Source organism: Dipodomys ordii, unplaced genomic scaffold (genome assembly GCF_000151885.1).
Source record: "Dipodomys ordii isolate 6190 unplaced genomic scaffold, Dord_2.0 Scaffold33, whole genome shotgun sequence".
In the NCBI taxonomy this organism is placed as follows: Eukaryota; Metazoa; Chordata; class Mammalia; order Rodentia; family Heteromyidae; genus Dipodomys; species Dipodomys ordii.
Genome location: NW_012267249.1, coordinates 11,749,235 through 11,768,937, shown reverse-complemented (window position 1 = coordinate 11,768,937; position 19,703 = coordinate 11,749,235). Strand labels below are relative to the sequence as shown.

The 19,703-nt window shown below is 37.7% G+C and overlaps 1 protein-coding gene across 1 annotated transcript in view; it reads left to right on the top strand.

Moving 5' to 3' along the window:
* Positions 1-272: 272 nt before the first annotated feature.
* Erich3 (glutamate-rich 3) overlaps positions 273-19,703 on the top strand; it is a 92,037-nt gene continuing 72,606 nt past the window's right edge. Inside the window, 1 exon segment of the mRNA XM_013016805.1 lies at positions 273-441. Coding sequence (XP_012872259.1) covers positions 287-441 — 155 coding nt within the window. The 5' untranslated portion in view covers positions 273-286.

Below are 19,703 nucleotides of genomic sequence, written 5' to 3'. Positions count from 1 at the left end.
CAGATTACAGGTGCCTAGGAACTCATGTCCCAGAGCAACAAGCATGAAAGGTGGTGTGTGTCTCCTCCCTCATCAAGGCCCCAAAAGAAGGTTGGAAGCTGGCTTAACTTCCAGCTATCCCCAGGCTCAGTTACTGCAGGGCTGCTGCTTCTCCATACCCAGGGTGCTTGCCTTCTCTCCTCCCTTAGCAACCGGGTGGCTGTGGATACCGCTGGCAGCTGGGGCCCCAGGAGTCTGTGGGTAGCCCTGTGCTGATCTGCTGCGGCGTCCCAGCCCAGGTGCCCCGATGCAAGGGGCTACCGCAGTGCGAAGCCACCACGCAAACGTGGATTTCAGGGCTCAGACCTCGCACTGGGGCCGGGCCCTCGCACACGCAGCCACCGCATCTGCGGCGGGGTCAGAAAGAGATTCTGCAAAAATGAGCCATTCTCACCCCGCTGGGTAAGTGACAACTGGAGCTTTTCCACTGCTGGTGGCTCCAGCCAGCAGCCCCTCCTCCTCCCGCGTGCTGCAGAGGGAAGGGGCGAGAGGGGGAAGCGAGAAGGAGGGCTGGGGTGGGGGGAATTATGGATTCTCTGTTAGCAGGAGGGTGGCAGAAATCCCAGGCATCCCATCTCCTCCGGCCCCATCCTTGCTTCTTTCACCAATGTTCGCCTCCTGAAATTTTCATCCTGGAACGATTAAAAAAAAAGAATGTGAAAAACGCATCCATGAAGCAGGGAGGTTAGCTGGAATGAAAAAGATCCTGTGGTGGGAGCATAATGTGTTTAAATGCAAACGTGGAGCTTATCACAATATTCATGTGTTGGGGGATTGGAGGCAGAGAGAAGTTCTCATTTCACCGGGGCTGGCGTATACACGGGGCTCGCGTTGATTTTCAAGTTGCTGGAGCTGTCATTGTGGAGGAAGGCCGCTTATGACACGATTTCTATCTTCCTGCTCTCAAAAGCATCCCAAGGGTCTTCTAGAAGGATTTCGACCAAGGAAAAGTGATATGACAGGAGAAAGGAAAGGGGAGAAGACGAAGCTTGGATGAGGGGGACTACTCCCCAGAAGTCTGCTGCCAATATTTAATATACCCTAGAAAGTTCCCGCAGTCACTATTGGCTATTGCACTAAAAGGTCATTATTCTTTAATGAAACAGAGAACATCCAACCTCCTTCAAAATTAACCAGTAGAAAGTAATTAGATGATTCTTTTGAAATTATGATTCACCTAGTAAAAAAGATAACTATACTGATCTTAGGGTTAATGTGAAAAAGCCATTTAAAAATACAGAGCATATTTTTAGGAGCAGAACATTAGCAGAGGGGAAGATATTTGACATCATTTGAAATTTCTGATGTCTGAAATGTCATATTAGTCATGCCCTTGGGATTTAGAATGAAGCTTGAATACTATTTGTTTCTTTCTAGTATTAATGGTTGAACTCAAGGCCTTACTTTCACACTCCTTTTGCTCATAGCTGTACTTTAACCACTTCAGCCACAGCTCCCACCTGGCCTTTTGCTGATTCATTGGAGATGGAATCTCATGGCATTTTCTCTCAGGGTCGGTATTAAACGGCAGTAATGCAGATCTCAGTCCCTAAGCTAGGGTTACAATCAGGTGAACATATTTTAATGTTTGAAATAAAATATCATAGTCATATAAGATACCCTGTTGGAGTCAGGTTTAGAACCTTTTGCAGAGAGATGACGCTATGCTTAAAAGAGCTTCATAATTTTTCTTAATTTGTATTGAGTTTAGCTACTTTAATATTTTTTGAGGCTGACTTCCTGGACATGGGTCACATGAGATGCAAGTCATAGTTTTTTTTTTTTAAGTTGCTCTTTACAGAATGCCTGAAGTTGGGGAAATGAATGTGTCCGTCATGGTTGTCTTCCTATGTTTTTCAAGATTTTGGCTGCATTAGAGTCTGATTAGACCATTTAATCATCGCTTTTAAAATGTGGAAAAACCTGTAGCTTCCTATTTCATTATGCATGATTAAGATTTCAAAAATTGCAGTCAAATTTTTCTGAAGCTTTATACGAGGGAAATATATGAGGGAAAAGGAAAAAAATCTGATTTAATGAAACAGTGGTGCTTCACAGTACTTTTCAAGAAAGATATTGACATGGCAACAAAGACTGTGCATTAACATGTGAAAATCAGCAACATACCTTATGAATCTTTGTTCCATCTGTACGTAAGAAAGTGTTCAGAAAAAAGTGGAACTGAACCAGTTATATGTTGAACGAACACATTCAGTGAAGAGGAGCATGAGTTCACATGTGATAACTGTGTGAGAGCTAAACATTTCTTAAGTGCTTGCCATGAACTAGGCTCTATTGTAATATTCCACATGACATCGCTCATTTCTACTTCCTACTCACTTCATGAGGAAGTTCAGGGCAACCTCATCTTTTCAGATAAGGAAGTTGAGTTACAGCTAGGAAGCTCTGAAGTTAGAACACAAGGCCAGCTTCAGAACCTATGTCCTTATCCACACATGGTCAGTGGCTTTGATGTGCATGATCCTAAATATGCAGAAATTCTGCTGGTACATGGCCATAACTAATATTTTGACATAGGATTGCAGAATGATTTTGTAGCATATATATATATATATATAGTGATATTTCTTTTTTTTAGTATCAATCTCTTTTTTGTACGTTTTTTATTGTAAAAATGCTGTACAGAGGGGTTACAGTTACATGAGTAAGGTAATGAGTACATTTCCTATTGAACATTGTTGCCTCCTACTTTGTTTTCCCCTACCATCCCTTCCCTCCCACCTCCATAACTCCTCCCTCCCCCAAGTTGTTGAGTTCATTTTTAACATAGTGTTGTGTCCATCTCATTGTTACAATGGGTCAGCCTGTATCCTTATTTAAGCATTTTGTTTTTTCCCTTTCCCTCGCTGAATTAGAGAAGTCTATATATAAGATGCAGGGCACCGAAATCAAATACAGTGAAAACAGGGGTTGTACCGTGAGGGAGAAACACATGAAGCAACTAAAAAAATCACATAGTACATTCTAAATACGTTAGAACCAATAGCAAGAAAGAAAAAGATAGCAGGGCGCCAGTGGCTCACGCCTGTAATCCTAGCTACTCAGGAGGCTGAGATGTGAGGATTGTGGTTCAAAGCCAGCCCGGGCAGGAAAATCCATGAGATTCTTATCTCCAGTAAAGCACTAGAAAACCGGAAGTAGCCTGTGGCTCAAACGGTAGAGCACAAGGATGCAGCGCCCAAGACAAGAGTTCAAGCCCCACAACCAATCAAAAAAAAAAAAAGAAATTTGTGTCCCTGTCTTGGGGTTCATTTCACTTAACATCATCTTATATGGTCATATGTACATGGATTTTGGCCTTTATTGTGATATTTATTAAAAAATAAGGGGGAACAATGAACATATGTAACAAATCTAAATGCCCAAGAATTCACTCAAGAACAAAATTATTCAAATTGCTCTAGTTTCCACCTTAGATAAAAGTAGCATTTTCTTGGCCTGTGTTACCATTTGGAAATAATACAAGTTTCAGTAGCAAATAGAAGATTTCATTAAAGCTGAGCAAGCTCTTTATCATTACTGAAGTACTTTACACTTATTACATTTTTACGGATAAAATGGTAATAAAGTGTAGTTGTGCAATAAAACAGAAATTTTAGGGTCCTGAAATTCCACCAGTCAATAAGTGATGTCCTGGTGCTTTTTCTTGGTATCTCCTCAGAGTTTCTTTGCTTGCTTAATTACAGCATGAAACACTGGATATAAAAATTACAAAGAACCTGTAATGGCTTTGTTCAGATAGAATTTAGAGTAAATAAAAATGGCCTTAAAAACTGCTGTCAAAGACAATAGAGTGAATCTGAGTTGCATTGTAATTTGGTGGAGGTTGAATATAAAACATCATTTCCAACTAATGAAATTGTTTTTATTAATTAATAAGTTTTTTTATTGTGAAAATACTGTACAAAGGGGTTTCAATTACATGGGCAAGATAATGAGTACATTTCTTATCAAGCATTGTAGCCTCCTCCTTTGTTTCTTCTTACCATCCTTCCCTCCCCCCCCATTCCCCTGCCAAAGTTGTAAAGTTCATTTTTTGACATAACGTCTTTTATATCTCATTGTTTCAATGGGCCCACCTGTATCCCTATTTAAACAATTTGTTTTTTTTCTTCCCCTCCACAAATTATACCACCATCAAATATAGTAAAAACAAGTATTATTCTGTGGGGGAGGTACACACAAAGCAACAAAGAAATCATCTTATAAATACGTTAGAAACAATTGCAAGAAAGAAAAAACATTTGAGTCCTTATCTTGGGGTTCATTTTGCCTAACATCAACTTATCTGACTGTTTCTGCTTATCTTAGACATATACTAGTTATTGCAAATAAGGGAAAGCATGAGACCTATGTTTCTTTGGGCCTGGCTTACTTCACTTAATATAATTTTTTCCAAGTCTTTCCATTTCCTAACAAGTGGGGTGGTATCATTCTTTCTGATGGAGGCATAGAATTCCATTGTGTATATATACCACATTTTCTTGATCCATTCATCTACTGAGGGGTATCTGGATTGGTTCCATATCTTAGCTATGGTAAATAATGCTGCAATATGCATAGAAAACCAACAAGACCACAATAAAGGCCAAGAAATCACTCCCAAACTGAGAATCCAAGAACCATAGGAAGAACCCAGTTGTTGCAGCCCCCAAGAAGGTGGATAACATGGCAGGAACTACCAAACACCTCTCAGTCCTAACTCTTAACATTAACGGACTTAACTCTCCAATTAAGTGACATAGACTGTCTAGTTGGATTAAAAAGCAAGATCCTTCTATCTGCTGCCTTCAGGAGTCACATCTTGCCCATAAAAACACATTTTGAAAGTGAAAGGCTGGAAAAAATCTACCAAGCAGATGGCCCCCATAAACAGGCGGGAGTTGCAATCCTAATATCAGATAAAATAGACTTCAAATTAAAATTAGTGAGAAGAGAATAAAAAGGTCACTATATACTAATTAAGGGAACTCTCCTTCAGGAGGATATTACAATTCTAAATCTCTATTTGCCAAACAACGGAGCACCCAAATTTATCCAAGAAACATTACTTTCCCTCAGATCTCACATACATCCAAAGACATTAATTTTTGGAGCTTTAACACACCACTATCCCCACTAACTAGATCAACTTGGCAAAAACTCAACAGAGAAACTGCAGATCTAAACAACTGCATAGAGCAGTTAAGTTTTTTTTAATTGTGAAAATACTGTACAAAAGGGTTACAATTACCAATTACGTGAGCAAGGTAATGAGTACATTTCTTATCAAGCATTGTAGCCTCCTCATTTGTTTCCCCTTCAGATCCTTGCCCCCCACTCCTGCCAAAGTTGTAAAGTTCATTTTTCGACATAACATCTTGTACATCTCATTGTTGCAATGGGTCTACCTGAATCCCTATTTAAACAATTTGTTTTTTCCCCTCCCCTCCACAAATTATACCAACATCAAATACAGTGAAAACAGGGGTCATACCATGGGGGAGGGACATACAAAGCAACAAAAAAATCATCTTATAAATATGTTAGAAACAATAGAAAGAAAGAAAAACCACTTGAGTGCTTATCTTGGGGTTCATTTCGCCTAGCATTAACTTATCTGACTGTTTCTGCTTGTCTCAGACATATACTAGTTATTACAAATAAGGGAAACCATGGGACCTATGTTTCTTTGGGCCTGGCTTACTTCACTTAATATAATTTTTTCCATGTCTTTCCATTTGTTAGGAAATGAAATTGTTTTAGAATGGAAAATTTCAATTGACAGATCCTCGTGTGTGTGTGTGTGTGTGTGTGTGTGTGTGTATGTGTGTTGTTGTGGATTGTGCAGTGGCCCTAGAGATGAATTGGAGACTTTATTTCCCAAGTCATGCATGAGAATAAAATGATACAGGTCTTCTGGCTCCTTCAAGTTCATCACTGACTCCATATGAAGTTGATTCTCTGTGGGAAAGATTCACTTGGCCCTAAGTAGAGACAGTCACACTCAGCTGTAAATTTTCTTTGAGGAAAAAAAAATATGAGGAGCACTAGAGTCCATGACAAGAAAAACATGCAGCAGATGTACGTTTTGAAGAATTGTTCTGAGGTTTAGGGGTTCTTTTTTGTCTGTTTAGACTTCTTTGTCGTTAATGTCAAGAAGGATTTCTGTAATGAGAATACACTGAAGTATGATAAAGACTGAATTAACACCTCCTCACTACTTGCAAACTCAGTTTTTTTATTGCCAGAGTTAAAAAAAAAACAGAAGCAAAGTTGTCAATGTTTAGATGTGTCTGTATCCAAAAGTAACAAAAATTGTAACCTTGCCACATGGTTTAGACCAAAGTGACCATGGATCACTTGAGTGGTGTAAACTGTCTGACTCTGTAGGTTAGTTTGTAGTCATGTCAGTGGTAGCATTCTAGATTGTTGTACACTCTCACTACCAAAATTATCCCTTTCTCCTAGAATTTCTGACTTAAAATTATTGTACAATTAAATTTCAAATGGGTAGATTCTATCCCTCCTCCTGTTAAATACTAACAAATTAACTTCGAGGAGTCACTTGGTTTAAATTAAATTGACTGAAAAAAATTTATTCATCATGGTTTCTCCTCTGATCATTTTGTGGTAGAGATTCTGATCTTTTTCTAAACGATACCATGTCTATCATTTTCCCCATGCTCATATAAGTCAATAGTCACTTCATCTTGCTTGGATTCCTTCAAAAATCATACAGTAATCTATCACCCCATTTCATTTTGATAAACTTATTTTCTTTTTCTTGCTGGTGATACTATGGCTTGAGCTTGGGGACTCATGCTCTCTTTTGGCTTTTTTGCTCAAGGCTAGTACTCTACCACTTGAGCCACAGCTTCAATTCTGGCTCTTTTTTTTTTAAACTTGTTAATTGGACTTTCTGTGCAGTCTAGCTTTGAGTTGCTACCCTTATATTTTTAACCCTGAGTAGCTAGGATTACAGGAATGGGTACAAGTGCCCAGCTGGATGAACTTTTGATGACAACTCAATTAATTCCTGCTTCAGTTGTACTAAAATAACATATTGTGAGCTATGAGATTTCTGATCAATGTTGTATTGAAGTTATAAAGGCCATTTGTGGAATCAATACTTAAAATTGACCCTTTGTTTCTGAGATGTTTTTCTAAGTTCAATGCACCCTAAGATATCAAGTGATAAAAGATATGCCTTTTTTATATAAAAATAAAAGGAGATTATAAAATGGTGTGTGGGGGGAGGGCAGAGAGCATGCGGGGGGGGTGTGAATAAACATACTGGAAGTTTATTTCCAGGAAGATCAATTTTAGGGGAGCACAGAGGAGTAGAATTTGATTCTCTTAAAACAACCCTTTACTGGACTCAACCTGGAATGTTTTTTAAGTTATCCTGTGTTTTGAATTTCTGGTGTAGAGCACAGAGTTCCATCCAATGCAGTCTTCTGTGCCATTCTCCTTTCTTTTCTGAGTCTGTGCTGAGGAAAAGCATCTGGAACTGGGAAGAGAGGCAAGGAGTTTCTCAGCTAATATGCATTAAGAAGCTCAGAATGTTTTTTGAGAAGGAAGCACAACTTTTGGGCTCAATTCTCTGTCCTCAAATCAGTATTAAATTATTAAATAATCTGAAATCTCAGTACTTTTTGAGTTTGGTCATTAGTTGGGGACTTGGAGAGGTCTTAGAATAGAACTCCAGCAATGGCAGGTCAATGGGGAGTCTTACAGGTGTTTTTGACAACCATAGGCCTTGTTCTAGCTGTCTGTCTCAAAAAGACAGTCAACCTCAAAATAATAAGGCTTTCTCTACCTTTGAGTCCCAGATGAACACAACCAGTGGTTCTTTCATTACCCAGAAAATTAAAATCATTCTCTTTTTGCAACAGTCCCAGTATGGCAACACATCTTTCATTTGTAACATCATTGCTGAGAAATGTTGTATTGGAAAACGCACTTGGATTAAAGTAATTCAGTGGAGACCTTGCTTTTTTGGATTAAGGTTTTTCTGACGAAAAGCGAAAAAGATGTGACAAGTTGACTGGTGCAGCTTGAAAAATCATGCCTTACTGAGATTCTGTCAGTGTTAGAATTAAAGGTTTTTTCGAGGCTTGTTGGCAAATCATTGCTTGTATATTGGGCCACAAGAAGGAGATGATAAATGAAGAGCACTGAAAAGTGTACTAATATAGATCTAGATCTCATAAATATGTCTCATTCTCTTAGGAGTCTACTTTGACCCTATTTCTCCTTTATGTGCATCACTCTTTCTTAGTCTGTGGGCAGATTACTGTGCAATTTCTTATGCCAAGACTCATGATTTCCCCATGCGGAGAGGATTATCACTTGAGAGCCTTGTAATCCTCTCCATTTCCATATCAGCTTCCTTCATGTATGGGGTGGGATTCAGAATATCTGCATCTCTTTCCCATGGGTCATTAATGCTCCTTTTCTGTTTGCTACCACAGATAATTTTGACTCATGCTGTAGCTGTTTGGGTTTCTAGGAATCAAAGACAGATATTCTTTATTTTTTTCCGTATAAGTCCATATTATGTAAGTTACCTGTTTGCTTATCCAGATGTTATGGACTGAATGGTGCACTTCTTCTAATTCCTGTGTTGAATTCTTATCCCTCAGCACCTCAGAATGTGATTGCATTTGGAGACATATATTTAATGAAATGATAATGCTAAATTAGATCAATGGGATAAGCCCTAATCCACTGAGTTTGGTGTCCCTGTAAGAAAAGGAGATTGAAACACAGATATGCATACAGAAGAGATTATATGAACATACAGAAAGATTTATCTGTAACAGTATAGGAGTCATGGGTGTGATGGTACAGTTGGGTTACTAAAATGCCACAGACTGGACAGCTTATAAACAAGAGAAATTTATTTCCCACAATTCTGGAAGTTGGGAAGTCTAAGAACCATGTGTTGGCAGCTTCTGTTTCTGGTAAGGAACTACTGATTGGCTCCCATTGGCTGCCTTCTAGCAGTGTCATCACATGCCAGGAGTGTCAAGAATGAGGGTATCTCTTTTCTGGGTGCTAAGTCCATTCACAAAGTATCAACTCTTCTAGTCAGTGCCCTTTCCCCAAAGTGCTCACTGTCTAATACCCAATTGGGGGTTAGGATTTCACCAATTTAAGGGCATATTAACCCAAGGAGGGACATTTAAAGCCCAAGTTTCAAAAGAGAAATCAAAGCCAAAGCTAGCAAAGTGTATGAGGAAAGGTCCTTCAAAGAAAGATAATTAAGAGCATAAATCAGTGATCTCTACAGGTAAGGGTTGAACTTTGGCTAAGTCTGATTAGTAATCAAATTATCCCCCATATCTCAGTGGCTGATGCTGATTGAGTTATAAAATTGAACATTTTAAGCTGGTGATACATTTTCTGTGACTGTTATTATTTTTCTATAATAGTCATAAACATTTATAAATTAATGAAAAGTCTTAGGGCAAAATATTAAGGCAAGGGAAGAAACAGCAGGGTACTAAACAGGCGGTATAAATTGCATAAAGTAGTTATGAAACAGCATTAAAAACTAAGGATTTTAAATTGAATTGAAGCATTGTGTTTTACAGTGGCAATTAATTTGGTGTTCTCTATATGCAATGGACTATAATATTTTGTATTTGTGAATATTACGTGGCTTTCATTTTGGGAAGTTGCTTCTGTTCATGGCTTGTTCCAAGCTACTTATAGTAATATTAGTTCTAATGCTTAGTTTCAAATAAAAATAATAGTAAGGTCAGCCAGAACTTGGAGTATCTGAGTAAGTATCCAAGTAAGGTTTTATTCTCCACCTTCTTTGTATTTTGAAAATGTTATACTTTGAGAAGAAAAGTACAAAGAAGAAAATCAAAACTGCTTTAGCTTTTACCATCCATAAATAATTATAGTTAGTAGATTTTTTTCATTCATTTCCACTCCATATCCTTATGGTTTCTTCCTGTTTGTAAAGTTATATTGGCAGCATTATACTATCTGAAAAGCTGTTTCTAAAGTGTTTTTAAATTTAAACCCAAAGGGATCACATAGACACTTCTCTCATATCATTTGGATGGTCTTTGTATCTCTCATATAAACTCCTAAATGTGGCAATTGCATAACTGTATGTCTTTGGGTTTTTAGTGTGTTCCCAAGACTACACCCTAAACTTAGTGCAGTAGTTGCTAAAAACTCTTTTATAGTCATTTATTATCATTCTAAGAGCACATTTGCTCATCCCTTTAGTTCATAGGTCCTAAGTGTCTACTATGTGCCAAGATCATATTAGTGCTTACAATGTTCCAGGAATTCATTTCACAGGGATTCATTTGAGTGCTTGGAAAAGCTTTAAGAATAGGTTTCTGACCTTTGTTGTCCTTGAGCATCATGATGATGCTATCAGTTATGAATGTGTTCAGCTGTTAGCAAGAGAAAATGATTGTAATAGCTTAAACAATAGACAGATTTAATATTTTAATTATACTTTTCAGATAAGATACTATAAAATCATCTCATAGGGAAAGATAAAAGAGAGACCCCCAAACAAAAACATTATCTTTCCAGTAGACTTTCCTTTTATGTAACTGACTATAACCGTATCAATGGACATGTTTAACTACAAAGGAGAACAGAAAAGCATGTGTTTGACTTTTCTAAGCTCTACTGTAGGAGATAGATAAGGGAGAAAGGTTTGGGAATGGATTTTTTAGGCAGTCCGGTGTCCACTAGAGTGCTTTAGTGATTGGCTACTAATAGTGGGCTTAGATGTCTGAGTTTTCGATGTTCAAATTTGTAACTATCAGATTTCTAGATTGTCACATAGCTTTTGTGTAACTCAAAGCAAAATCTGGGATCTTACTTCATTGTTGTGTTTTTTCCTTTGTTTCATCTTTGTGTAATATGTGCTTTGCAAGTTGTTGATAGCACTAACTAAAATGTTAGCACCTCTACTTTTTCTTGACTCTTCTTCTATTTTCTTTCTTTTTGGGGGCAGGGGCTAGTTCTGCGGTTTGAACTTAAGGCTCCTCATTCTCTGCTTTTTGTTCACAGATGACACTCTACCAATTGAGCCAGGCCTCCTGTTTTTTTGCTGGTTAGAGATAAGATTAGTCTTTTGGATTTGTCTGCCTGGACTGACAGATCTTTTTGTTCTTGTTTTTCCCCCTTTCTTTCATCTTTGTGTTATATGTTCTTTGTATGAGATCACTAGGTCTCAACATCCTTGAGAGGCTAAAATCATAGTGTAAGCCACTTGGTTTACCTGCTTCTGTTTTTAACATGCACTTACTGTCTGTAGCTCATTTTTGAAATCTTGAGTAGAATACTACCTATATACGAAGGATTTTCTTTCTTAATTGAAAGCGATTTACATTCAGTTATTTATTTATTTACTTATTTATTTCTTTATTGCCAGTCTTGGGGCCAGAACTCTAGGCCTGGGCACTATCCCTCAGCTCTTTAGCTCAAGGCTAGCACTCTACCACTTGAGCCACAATGCTACTTCCTGCTTTTTCTGCTTATGTGGTACTGAGGAATTGACCTCAGGGCCTCATGCATGCAAACACTCTACCACTGAGCCACCTTCTCAATCCCCCTATGTTGCTTTTTAAAAGTCAGAAAATGACTTTAGATTTATTTCTGATCATCTAAACTCATTTTAACGTAGATTTAAACATTTCTTTCTCATGGAATCAATAGTCTGAAACCTTTGTCTGTGCCTGCAATAAGTGCATGCTACCAGATAAGTCATAGGCAACAATATAAGATAAGTACTCTAAAATTATTTCTATAAATCTTTTCCTTTAGACAAGCTGGAGCCATGAAACATTATCTCAGGTTAGAACCCTGGAAAACAGGGACTTAGGGAGATGGGGGGCTGGCCTCAGTCCATAGGCTCTGAGGAGTATGTAGAGAGATACTGAGATTCCTGTCCTTGGTTAGAGTCTTCAGAACAAAAAAGGAATTTGGAAGTTTCAGCATCAATTGCAAGAGTGCATGGAGCAGGAGTCAGTTCCAGAACCTGTGACAGAGGAGAGAGCCTGGGCAGGATGTTGAAACACAGAGCCCAAAGAAATGCAGAAACAAATGAGAAGTAAAGGTAGGATGTTAGAGATTTCCCAAGAACGCATGTTCACAGTTCCAAACTGCTGAAACTGGTGTTTCTTATTTTATTTTTCTCTACATGAGAGAGACTGATATTCAAAAAGAAATTTTCAATGATTCAAAAAATGCTGTAGCAGTCCGAATGTTTACTTTTTGAATGGTGGAGGTTTGAAACTCAGTTAGTCCTTTCAAATTATGGAAAATTGTTCCTCAATTCACTCTTTCCAGAAATGAAGCTGATAAACACCTTGCTTGCAGACAGATTGGAGCATAATGGGGATTTGATATATGATAGCCATTATGTATTTCCATTGGTCTTTGTGCAAAAACGTAACATTGCTTGAGATTTTAGGATTTAAGTTTTGAAGTATGTCAACCAAAACCAAATTAAGTATCCAGCTCTGCATAAGCAGAGATACCTCAAGCTGAATGGAAAAAGAAGATAAGGAAGAGAGTTTCAGTCCATACATCATTTCCTGATCAATTAAACTATTCCTTTTACATAATAACCTGTTCCTTGTTTTGGGAGGAAATAAACACTGGTTCATTCCCCAAAACTTAAGGTTGCCTTTTTAAAGAAACTGTGCTTTGTATATTTGAGAAATGCAATTAAAAAATGGAAACTATCCCAGGTGTCAGTGGTTCATGCCTTCAATCCAAGCCTGCTTACAAATACTTGTGAAAAAAAAAATTGTTGGTTCTAGCTGGGTGCCAGTGGCTCATGCCTGTGATCCTAGCTATTCAGGAGGCTGAGATCTGAGGATCGTGGTTCAAAGCTAGTCTGGACAGGAAAGTACATGTGATTTTTATCTCCAATACACCACCAGAAAACTAGAAGTGGTGCTGTAGCTCAAGTGGCACAGTGCTCACCTTGAGCTGAAGAGCTGAGGGACAGAGCTCCAGCCCAGAGTTCAAGCCCCAGGACAGATTAAAAAATGCTGGTTCTAAATTTTTCTTCTCATTCACCTGTTCTTTCAACTGCTCTATTATCTTCTTTTAATGCCATTTTTGGTTATTATACATTTTTGTGTCTTTTTTTTTGTTCAAAGATGGAAAAGTCAAAATTCAATTGATCTTACAGGGAACCAGTCAAATCTACGATGTCCTAAGAGTATTGGTTCCTAACATATGCCTTTCCTATTGTCCTATCTGTGGGCTCTACAAAACTGCCTTGACAGTAGTCAGCATGGTTGAAAAGCAGTCCGTTTTACTAGTCATTTCATACCATCATATTAAAGCTATACATAAAATAATATTATGATTTTCATCTGGGTGCATTGTTAGAATAAGCCGAGAGAAATTGTAAATCAATATTTAGCATAATTGCAGAGATCTGGCAGGTTTGGATGCAAATAAAAAAGAATGAAGAATGTAATATAAAATCATTTATATATCAGTTCAATCACTCCGTATAAAGTAGCAGGCTGCAAAGACTCATGGTCTAATTTTAGTTGGCAAAGTATTTTCTTTTAAAAGGATGGAAAATAATTGACCTACATGTCAATTGTTCTCCTCTATTTGTCTTGCTTCAAGTTTCCTCAAGAGGCTTTTCTTATTGTTGCTGTTGTTCTGTCTCACTGGGAACTTTGATTCCTAATGCAATTGAGTAGCACAGAGCAAAGATACTTATTTGACAAAAACAAAACAAAACTAATACTGTTCGTATGATTATCCAAATACAGCATTTCACGTTTTTAAGAAGTCAAAAGACAAGAAACATTTTTAAATCATTTTTAGTCAGATTGTTTCATTATTATGAAATGGAAGAAAAGGGAGAATTATGATCCTCACATGTGGATTATTTTAAAAAGGTATGTTTCAAGGAATTAGGCCAACGTATTTTGTCTCCATTCATTGAGTTATTCATTCATTGAACAAAATATTAGCGTTTCTTGGGTGGGAGGCTCCCTACTATATCTTGTGAAAGGGATAGGGGGAGTTTGTGAACAAAAAGGCAGTGATTACAATTGGATGGATGAAAGTTATTCTGCTTGAGACAATGACCATAACAATGGGCTAGGAATGAGCTCATGGAAAATCCTTAGGTATTGGATTCTTGCATCTTCTTTTTGAGTCTTTTGAGCTTATTTATGAGCCATGTCCACTTTCAGAACTTGAGTTCCTTGACTATGAAATGATGAACTTGGCTAGATTTGACTTGATTATTTCTATGTGCATGTATTTCTAATCCAATAAGATAATAATCATTCCAGGTAAACATATTTCCAGACCAGCAAACTTAGCTTTCCTGACTCTACTTCAGAAACCAGTCACTTTTACTTCATAGTGATAATTCTAAGGAGGAGAAAACTGGATTCTTCACAATTAAATCTTATAAGAGGTAGAATTAGAATTTGATCTCAACTTCCCCTACTCCAACTTTAAAATTTCATCCTTTTAAAATTTCATCAATTTTTATATTGGGTAAGAAAGAATATAAGTTTCTCTGGTTTAAAAAACAGAAAAGTTATTGTTCTCCTTTAGAGTCAAGGTACCTGTCCTTATAATTTCCTAAATTTTCTATTTTTAAAATAATAGACATGAAGCTGGGTTCTGGCAGTTCATGCTTGTAATCCTAGATACTTAAGAGGCTGACTGTTCAAATCCAACCCAGTCAGAAAATTTTGTGAGACCAATTAGCCACACACAAACAAAAAAGCCAGAAAGTGGAGCTGTGGCTCAAGTGGAAGAATAACTAGCCTTGAAAAAAATGCTCAGGGACAGCATCCAGCATCAGGATTCAAGCCCCAGGGCAATTATCAAAAAATAAATAAATAGAATAATAGGCATGAATTGCTTTCTTTCTTTTCTTTTTATTTTTTTTTTTGGTCAGTCATGGGGCTTGAACTCTGGGCTTGGGCACTGTCCTCAGCTCTTCAGCTCAAGGCTAGTGCTCTGCCACTTGAGCCACATCACCACTTCCAGTTTTCTGAGTGGTTTATTGGAGATAAGAGTCTCACAGTCTTTCCTGCCCGGGCTGGCTTTGAACCGTGATCCTCAGATCTCAGCCTCCTGAGTAGCTAGAATTTCAGGCATGAGCCACTGATGCCTGGCATGAATTTTAGTGATAGAAAGCTAAATTTTCTAGATTAGATCTTCAGTTTTGGTGTTTGTATTGTTCTGATTATTGATAGCATTTTCAAATATTTTCTTTAGATAAGTTACTTCAATGTAAAATTTATTAACTGCTTTATTATTAATTTTGCTAAGATATCAAGCCTTTGTTGGGTGCCTTAAGCTTGATGAATTTGTTCCTTGAACTGGAAGTCAATGTACTCTTACAAAATTTTTTGGTTGACAATGAGAGATATTTGATTCAGGTGTTAAAATTCCACTGCTTGTGAACTGTTAACTAACCTACAGACAATGAAGCCACAAGATTCTGGATGTTATTTAAACTTGACTTCCCAATACGTGCATTGATTTGTGACCTGTAGAAACATTTTGACTGGCTTTTATTGGAAATCTGCTTTGGCAGGAGAGATTTGATGCAGACCCTCCTTGAACACTATCAAACTCTACAAATTGCAGATTTAGTGGCCTCTGAAATGCAAAGCACCTCTTGATGAGGCTTTTCATCTTTAATAATAAAACTGTGCTCATTCACATAAGTCTCAATTGATTCTGTTGAGCATAAAATGATGTAATCATTTTTTCTAGATTAGTAGGGAAGTTGAACCTTTCCATTTATGGCAATGTACAGAAATAGCTCCCATAAAACTTCTTAACTGAAATGCAGCTGAAAAAAAATGCCTCTGTATTTGCTAAAATTCTTCCTCTCTTTTTGTGTAAAGGATAGGAAATAGTTGAACATGTCTATGAGCTTTTTGGTCAATACATATGAAAGATGAATTTTAAGACTAAAACTACGTAAGGTATACTTCTGTGTATTGGTTCATGTAATGAATCATAATATTTATCCCCTGTGATACATATTGCAACCTACTTTTTAAACTTAATCGTTGGCATGCTGGTAAACTGGCTTTTCAGGAAAGAAAAAGAGCACTGGTTTGTAATGTTTGCCACTTTCTCGGGTATAAATACTCCCATGATGGCTAATTTCAAGCAACCTTGAATGCCTGAAATTTTTAAAATTGTCTCATGAGAGCCAGTATAAGTCAACTGTAGCACAACACCAATAGCGCTTTTTAAACATACTTTTGCACATTTGCTAATTATTTTATACATAACATTTCTCTCAAACCTTCTTTTAAGGTTCTTAATATGAAGAACATTCCTATATTTTGATAGATGCCTGCTTTTACTTCATTACTAGTGATATGTACAGTTGTCACACATATAATAAAACTTTTATCAGTACTAAGATGATGACTTTGGTCATTTTTAGTATCATTGAAATCACTTTCAACTTATGGTCTGTGGCATGTCACAATATAACAGTTGAGGCAAGAGAAGGTTTAATCACTTGCCTCTAGCAATGGGTCTACCAATGGTGGATATAAACAGAACCTGACCTGACGTCTTAACCTATACATCCCTTTCCTTCCCCATGAAAGGCTGGGTGGATAGTGTCCAGAGAGAAGGTTGGGGTTAAAGGGTGCTGAGGGGCAGAAGAAATGAGCTAATCAGTCTGGTGCATGAAGAAATGTTGCCTTAATCAGGATTTACTAGGACTGCCTCTCAGTGAGCAATAAATAGTCCTGTTTTTAGAGTCAGAGTATGTTTTAGAGTACTACTCCTTCAAGACAATCACCTTCCAAAAGCCTTATCTCCAGTCACCAGTTAGGGACGTAGACGGACTATAATAGCTAGACAAAGGATAAAGTGAGAGTACATGTTCACATGTTTTGTAATCTGCAAGTTGAGATATAGATATCATATTTTCAGCTTCAGCTCAGGACATTTGGGGTACAATGTCTTATCTGGAGACATTCAATTCTTTGTGAGTGCATTAAGTTATAATATGGGAAGAAATAATGTATGTGTGCGTGCGTGCATATACTCATGCACATGGTCATGCACACATGCTTTCTGAATTCACAGCCTGTGCTGTCTCTGCATCTCCCATAACTTACAGAGTGACCTAAAAATATCTGCTCAAGAAATGTTTGTAATTAATAATGATTATAGTGCCTCTTCTTTTGAGGTTTTATAGGACACTCTCTCCATTTGGGGCCAGATGGAGGAAATGATAGGAACTGCTGACTTTTATTTCTATACAGCCCATGTTTATATATTCTGCCTGGTGAGAGGCAAGGGTTTGGGGTCTGAGAGCTGAAAAGCTGCAGCTGGGAAGGCACCAGTCTTTCTGATGTGACTCAGCATTAGGCCATGAAGGAATGTGGGGTGTGTATAAAAGGGAAAACAGGAACCAGCAACAAGAAAAGGTTTGCTTTGTTTCCTTGGGGACTGTTTTCTCCAGTGCACAGAGCCAAAGAGCAGGTCATTCCTTTCCCAGAAACCAAAGTGTGGATAAATAGTCTTGCCCATCACATAAAAGAAGCAAAGACTTTAGACTGGTTTAGCTAATGAGTTATGTGACTTGTGTGAACAACATGGCCAATGAGTCACAGTGGCCACAGGTCAGTGACTAGAGAGAGGACGCAGAGCAGGAAGATCACAAATTGAGGCAGTATGACCAGGAGAGTCAATTTTGACAACAGATTCAGAGACTAGCATACAAAGGGAATGGAGTGTTCAGTGTGCACACAAATCACCAAACCCAAGGCCTGGTAAGTTTATTTGACCCAAATATAATAGATGGAAATAGAAAAAAGAGTGACAATGAGGGCAGAGAACAAATAGAACCCCAGAAAGGCTATGGCAAGTAACCCAAGCTTTGTCAGTAAAGCCTGTGCTATTGAGTAAATGCAAAAGGAGGCCAGGAGCCCATGCCAAGTGCACATGAAGAAGCAGAGGGAATCACACAGAGTCTGGCAGTGGCTACAAGTCCCTCCTCAACCATCTTCCTGGTGAAAAAGGCTTGATGTTGGAACCAAGCTGATGCCTACAGGCTGGTGCCTACATACAGTGAAAGACGTGTGCATTAACCACTTCACCAAATCTATATTTAATTCACTTGAGCGCAACTTCTTGTTGTCAAGCCATTTATTAGCCAAAGTGTCAGAAATAATTCAGACATTGTCAGAAAAAGAAGTTAACTAAGCCTGAGTGGTCTCAGGGTGGTTGTTTGCAGCTGTCTTTCCAAGGTATCATATGGTCTTGGAAGGAGTTGTGTTACAAATGGACGCTATCCAGGGACCTAAACAGGAAGAACTTAGAGTACAAAAACCCAACTGGACCTTTTGTGCTTTTCGGTGAGATTAGAGGTGAATTACACACACCTATTCATTTAGTAACATCCTGAATGCATAGATAATTAAAATCTGATCATGCCAAAGTGGTTAAACACTATTATTAGGACTTAAGTATTTAAAAAGCTATAAAGCCTGGATTTTAAAAAAGGGGATATTTTACTTGTCATAGTGAAGTTGACAGAGTAGTCTCAACTCTTAGACTTTATTTAATCAGGTTTTTTTTTGTTTAACACTCCTAGATATTCCAAAACTATTGATTTAAGAAAAGGAAAAGAAAAAAAAAACTTGGGCTGGAAAAACAGACAAAGGACTATATATGATACCACTCTAATGATTTATCTTAAGAATCTGTGAACTGTGGAATCATGATTGTTAGGACTGAGAGACACCTGCTCACCTTTCTGAAATGAGGAGCTGAAAAGATATTCTGAGATTCAGAAAGGGTAAGGGATACAATGTTGACCTTTCAGAGACAGGAAACCTTTGATGAACTATAGGACACCAAGACAGTTCATTTAAAAGATGGTTTCAAAGCATTATCTGAGGCTAGTTTTGTATGTGCCTCAGTGAAGCTCATGGGTTGTCTTTTTACATAAACCCTGGAAAATAATGGTTTTCACAGTTGTTCATCTGTCTGTAACCCTCATGTGGCACCTTGGCTTCTGGCTTTGTAACTGCTTTTCTGTCGTTTTTGTGGACAAAATTAAACTTTCCTCACCACCTGACAGCATGGAATTTTCCTGAGATGGGCTGCTAAGGAGAAGAGACAGGAAAAGGTCAGCAATACCATCTCTACATAATTAAAGCAGTGCAAACAGCCCCATAAAATTATCGCTAATGACATTTACTGGATTCTATAATAATGCAGCTCTACTCTGGTCTTAGAATAAGTTAAGGATCAGCTGCTCATAAAATGTACTGATGGTAAATCTTTGATGCAGGTAATATTGTATTTTTTTAAGGACAGGTTTACTTATTTCAGGGCTGTGTTGAGGCTTGCTTGTTCTCTTTTTTCCATGCTTCTCTTTATCCTTGCATCTTATCCTCTTTATCTCTAACATATACTTTAATGGATGTGTGGATAAATGTATGTATATATATACATGCCCACCTGAATACACATATTTGCATGTGTAAAGTATAGAATTAAGAACAGCTAAATTAAAAATAGCAAAATTAGTTTTATTTATTTATTTATTTTTTATTTGTGAACATACTGTACAGAGGGGTTACAATTACATGGGCAGGATAATGCATACATTTCTTACCAAGCAT